The sequence below is a fragment of the Artibeus jamaicensis genome, unplaced genomic scaffold (assembly GCF_021234435.1).
Source record: "Artibeus jamaicensis isolate MK-2021 breed Jamaican fruit bat unplaced genomic scaffold, CSHL_Jam_final scaffold_1019, whole genome shotgun sequence".
Lineage (NCBI taxonomy): Eukaryota > Metazoa > Chordata > Mammalia > Chiroptera > Phyllostomidae > Artibeus > Artibeus jamaicensis.
The window spans coordinates 33,823,367-33,829,366 of record NW_026522025.1 but is presented as its reverse complement, the minus strand read 5'-3'; the positions used below and the strand labels follow the sequence as shown (position 1 = coordinate 33,829,366).

The window sequence follows — 6,000 nt, the reverse complement described above, 5'->3', positions numbered from 1 at the left end:
TTATTTGAGACTTTTGAGGTACAGCTTTAGTGTTATAATAATTTTTATAAAATATAGACTGTTTTATCAAAAATATTTATACATTCTGTTATAATATATTGCTTTTGCCCTTAGTAACTGCCAATATAAAATCTGGATCCAGTGGCCTAAAATGTACAAATGCACTTAACGTAAATGCTGGAGTCTGAGGTGTCTGCTTGGCCACTGTACAAAAGTGATGAAGTGGTGAAATTAAATAATAAACCTACAACATAGAATACATTACAACCTGCAAATATACATGTTCACAGCATGTATACCATAATAATCTCTATGTTTTAACAAAGATATAGTTCCCTTCTACAGTAGATACAAGAACAAGATGAACTAGGTTGATAAAATGTACAATGAGTATCAAGAACAGCATTAATCAGTTCACTGACTTTGGAAGAAGGCGTGACTGAACACCCCAAGGGGCCAGACTTTGGGAATGCATAGAGATAACACAGTATCTTGGTTCAGGCTGATTAGAAGTTCTCATTCTTAAATTTTTTAGTAAATGTTGATGTTTAGTTGTTCCTGTTCATTTCATAATGGTCTAATAAACAAAAAACTGTTTGGCAAGTAGCTCTGCTGGAAAGCTATGAGGTTTTGTTACATGGTTGGTAAAGATAAGGCAATAAAAATGTTCTAATAAATATAAAAAAAACTTATAAAACAAGACATCAATTCATTTAATTAAAAAAGCCTAAAAATGTGCACAAACTACCACTACTTTTTGGACATTAATTTCTTTAAAAAAATAAGAGCATTTGCCTTATTTAAAAAGAATCATACTATTTGTGAATAGGAATAGCACTCCAAGCCCTTTTCCCATTGGAAAAAAAAAAAACAGCTAAGTGAAGTTAACTGATTCATTTTCCTTCTGCTAAAGGCAGGCATACGACAAAACTAGGGATTATAGAGGAGTTTTCTTCCTTTTTTTTTTTTTTTAAGACTATTGATCTAAAAGTATTTGATAGATTTTCACGGCTGATACACATTCAGCCTAAACTCTATAAAACTGTTTCCAGTGCTCAGATTTATGCTGAAAATACATCAAGAAACTACTTTTCAGGAAGGTATTAGAAGTACTTTAAAACAAATCTTCATGTGTTTAAAAACAACAACAGACTCAGAAGCTACTGGTGGCACAGAGAGCAAATGAAAGGTTCGCTATTTCTAAGAGGTCATCTTGTAGTCAGTCTGCTTGGTTTCACAGTGTCTAGGAACTTAACACCAATCAGCAATGTAGTCAAAATCTCTGAACATTTCTTGCTCCTCTTCTGAAAGTATCCTTGGTTCCCGAGGTGGAGTCAGAATAGGTGCTTCTGAGGTAAATTCATCATCAAAATTACTAACATCTTCCCGTCCTCTAATGGTAGGTACAAATGGCGGCTTTACTTTTTTGTCCATCAGAGCAATCCAATCAATTAGCTAGATTACAAAATATAAAATGACCGCTTTAGTTTCCCACTCCTGATTGTTCGTTTCAGAAAAAAACAAAACAAAACACTAAACTTTCATACTTACTCGAAAAAATGGATGCTTTTTTACATCTTCTGCATCTTTCTCACCAGCTCCAAGGCGCCTCTCTGGATTTCTTCTTAATAGCTAACAAGATAAAGTAAAAATGTTCAAATAAAAACAGCAACTTCACTGATATTCTCATAACCAACAAAGATCTAGATTTCTTATTGGTATGTACTTGTCTAAATCATACATCTATGAACAACTTCTAGAGTTCTACTGAAAAATGTCCTTCAATATAAAAAAATTGAGTAGTTGATAAATCATTAATTCTTACCCTTCTCATTATTGAAATGGCTTCTGTAGATAGGAACCTTGGATACCTTACTTCGTCATTGACAATACTGTCAAAAACCTCCTCTTCATCATCACCAGGAAAGGGAGACTAGAAGAAATATCTTTGTGTAAGTCAAAATAATTTTCAATACAGTAAAATTATATCAGCTATCCAAAGAACAATCAAGAACCGGGTGGTCAAACTGAACTAACAAACAAAACAGAGACAGACTCATAGATAGAGAGCAGGCTGACAGCTCTGGGGTAGGGGGGGATTAGGGGCTGGAGGGATTGAGCAAAAAAGAAAAAGGACTGATGGTCATGAACAACAGTGCGGTGATTGTTGGGAGGAGGGGGATGGGTGGAGGTGGGAGAGGGTATTTGGGGAATAAATGGCAATGGAAAAAAATTACAATAAAAAACTTGCATTAAAAATACAAGAACCAGCCCTGACTGGTGTGGCTCAGTGGACTGAGCGCCTGCTTGCGAACCAAAGGATCACTAGCTTGATTCCCAGTCAGGGCACACACCTGGGTTACAGGCCAGGTCCCAGTAAGGGATGCTAGAGAGGCAACCATACATTGATGTTTCTCTCCCTTTCTCCCTCCCTTCCCCTCTCTAAAAATTAAAAAAAATTTTTAAAGGCAGTAAAAAATAATTAAAAAACCCCACCAAAACACCACACAAACAAGGACTTAGAAGAAGCCACCACAAATACATATCTGTTGTCCATAGGATACACAATATACTCTTACTGAAATCTTCCTTGAATTTATTTCACAGATGTTTAACAAATTTGGTCAAATCACTTTGTATTATTTTTCATTTCATTCCATTCAATTGTTTTATTTAATTCATTTATTATTCATTTGCCTAAGCAGACAGTATATAATTTTAAGTGTCTACTAGACAGTGGGAAATATTTAGATAATAGACACAAACTTTAAGAAGGTCGGTATTGTGGAAAGACAGAAGGAAATGAGCAGGTGAATATGATAGTAAGTGTTACTACAGAGGAAATCACTGTGGCAACAGATCAGATAAGGATATGCTTTGAATTTCACAGTCAACAGTAAATTAATTGTCATAAAATAATGAGAAAATCTGCAGGCATAATAACTGCACTAAGAAGCAGCTGCCAACAAAATTAGGCTGAAAGGAACTCAAAAGCCACATGTTTCCAGGCATATTTATTACTCTATACACAACAGGTTTTAAGGCATTTCAGTAAGAAGCAGAGTATTAAAATTATTACTCATAAGACAAAAATGAAACCAAGTCATAAAAAAGTAGTTAAACTCCATTCAGCATAACATAAGCTCTCAACCATGTTGAAAATGTGGCTATAAAATTATTACCTCAGAATTTCACCTTTATTACCTCAGCATTTCAGATGGCTTAGATTTGATTGCTTGCTTCCTATAAGGTAGGTACTGAAGAATAAGAACCACACAGCAGGCAATATCAATAGAAAGAGAGGGTTCTTAGACCTAAGGAAGCTGTGAAAATGAGTTCAGAACCCAAATTCCTGAAGCTGAGCTGCCCATGCCGTTGCTCATATCTAAGATAATTTCAAACTTTTCTGTCAAAACTTTATTCATTCACTCATTCAAAATACATAAATCAATACCTACCATGTGGGGACAATATAACTTCTTTCTGGAATTGAGATAAGTCAGGGGAAAATTCTATTTCATAAGGATTCTCAATCAGAATTTCAAGTGGTAATTCAAAGCACTTTTGTATTTTACTTGATCAGTCAATTTTGTGTTTAAAACTGTCACTCTATAAGTCTCTGAATAGTAAAGATTTATCTTCACATTTGTTAAGATGTTAAAATTCCTTGTTTCTTCAAATAGATTTTAAGCTAATAACAAAACACTAATGCAATTGTTTTGAACACATATAAAAATGCAATAGTCTATTCAGATGTCAAACATCTAATCCCCACATCTAAGGTTACTTCACTGATACAGCATTTGGCACAGGAAAAGGAGACCTGGTACATTTGTTTATTCCTGGGGTCTTCCCAGTCTTCAAAACTTGCACAAATACAGATACAAATTTCAAATACAAATCTGAATATGCATAATATAGCCAATCAGTTTTCAATTATTTGTAACAATAGAGAAATTAGATGGAAACTTTAGCCAAACCTCAATTTTATCATAGTTTAGTAAACATAGTCTTTAGTAACTTCAATCTCATATGTTACTAATTGCTACATTTAAAAAACAAAGCAACAAAAATGTTATTTTTAAAAAGGAATTTGAAGTATGCCTGAATTTATAGAAACAATTATTATGAGTACTTCTGGCATTCTTAGAAAGTAAAGACCACCATGGACTAGGGATAAAATGCATCTTTCAACTCTAAAACGTCATACAGTAACTTTTCTAAAGAGATGTTTCAGTTCTGGATCATTGGCTTTAAGAACAGAAACAGGTTGAGTGGACTATTCTGGAAGTAGCAAAGTATAATGGTTTAGAGACAGACTGAAGTTAGAGAGCCAGGTTTAACATTCAAGCCCTACCATGAGAACTGTGACTTAAAGCCGTCTCCAAACCTCTAAACCTCTGCTTGTCTCCACTCACATAACAAAAAATGGACGTAAGACTACTATTGAGCACATCAAAGGCTGCTGAAATATTAAATGAGCTACCATTTATTAAGGAAATAGAAAAGTGCTTAGCATAGGATAAACATTTCTTTCCTTCCTTTTCCAAGTATTCACTCCAATTTGACATTCCAAAAAGGGCTGTCATTTGGTTAAATTAAAATCATTTATTTGCTTGTTTGGAATAAGTGCCACTATAAGCCAATCACAGAACAAAATTTTAGAAATAACTGACATTCAATAATTTGGTCATTCATTCATTGAGCCACTAATTTCTTTATGCCAGGAATGTACAGGAAAGACTGCTGGCATTCGGGAAACTGCAGAACAACAAACCAATCCCAGACGGGAATGTTTCTTGCATCTCGGGGTTATCAACTTTTTCTAAGTAGTTTTCAATTACTTGTATAAATATTGATTCTTACTCTAATTTATCACTTCCAACAATTTATAACAAAATATATTAGCCTCTTATTACTGCTTTATTAATTGGATATAATTCACCATTTCCTAAATGGTAAAAATTTCTGTGTACAACTAAATTATCCCCAGAAATTTATTTCAAGTAAATCTAAAGAAAACAGTAAAAAACAAAAAACAAAAAAAAACCTGTTAATTTTTTCAATTCTGCTGTATTGTTTTTTGAAAGTAACATTTTTGACTAAGATATAGCTGACTTTATAGGTAGGTATAGAATACATTCTTTTCATTAGTCTTCCTCTTACTTTATTTCCTATGAAATGATCGATATTATTGTATCTTAGAATCAGAGACAATTAATATATTATAAATACTTATACAAGTTCCACTTATGCAGTAATATATTAAGTGGTTTTATAAATGGCATGCTTTATTCTTTCACTCATCTTTCCTCTTTTCTTTCCAGCCCATTTTTACTGCTTACCTCGCCAACAAGCATTTCATATATAAGTACACCAAGTCCCCACCAATCTACAGCCCTTGTGTAGGATGTTTCTGTTAATACTTCTGGGGCAAGAAATTCAGGAGTGCCACAAAATGTGCTTGTTCTGTCTCCATATCCCATTCCTGAAAAAGGTAAAATTTAATCATTTGTTAGCAAAGAAAAAAAAATTTAGAATAAAAATTAGGAGGTATCCCTAGGAAACAAAAATTAAGTTGCATGATTAGTACACAATGACCAAACTCACAATATACCAAAGACTTTTAAAGAAAATGTTAAAGACTGGTATGGAGAAAACTATACAATAGCAACTTTATTATTTAGTTAGTAGTACGTAAAAATAAAACTTTCATACTTTATTTTCTTTCTTGTCATTATACGCAATGCCAAGAAGTTGAAATAAAAGGAACTAATTGTAAGCTTCAATTTCTATCATCTTTTTAATTCAATCTTTTTAGTAAGTTTATTTGCTTCATTATAAAAATAACACTAAGTACAGTTTGGAAATTACCACAGAGCAACCTTTGGAAAATCAAGAGTTCATCAAATGTGTTATATAATATAGAGATATGGTTTTAATAATTTTAGCTAACTAGTTTTCAAATATACATTCCCTATAATTTAGTTAATCAAATAT

The 6,000-nt window shown here is 33.0% G+C and overlaps 1 protein-coding gene across 2 annotated transcripts in view; it reads right to left on the bottom strand.

Annotated features, from left to right (window-relative positions):
- Positions 1-296: 296 nt before the first annotated feature.
- Positions 297-6,000, bottom strand: part of PKN2 (protein kinase N2) — a 123,600-nt gene continuing 117,896 nt past the window's right edge. For both annotated transcript variants that reach the window (XM_037136521.2, XM_037136523.2), the window contains exons 19-22: positions 5,346-5,488; positions 1,826-1,933; positions 1,552-1,632; positions 297-1,455 (exon numbers count right to left, since the gene is read on the bottom strand). In XM_037136521.2, coding sequence (XP_036992416.1) covers positions 1,252-1,455; positions 1,552-1,632; positions 1,826-1,933; positions 5,346-5,488 — 536 coding nt within the window. In that variant the 3' untranslated portion in view covers positions 297-1,251. The remainder of the gene's footprint in view (positions 1,456-1,551; positions 1,633-1,825; positions 1,934-5,345; positions 5,489-6,000) is intronic.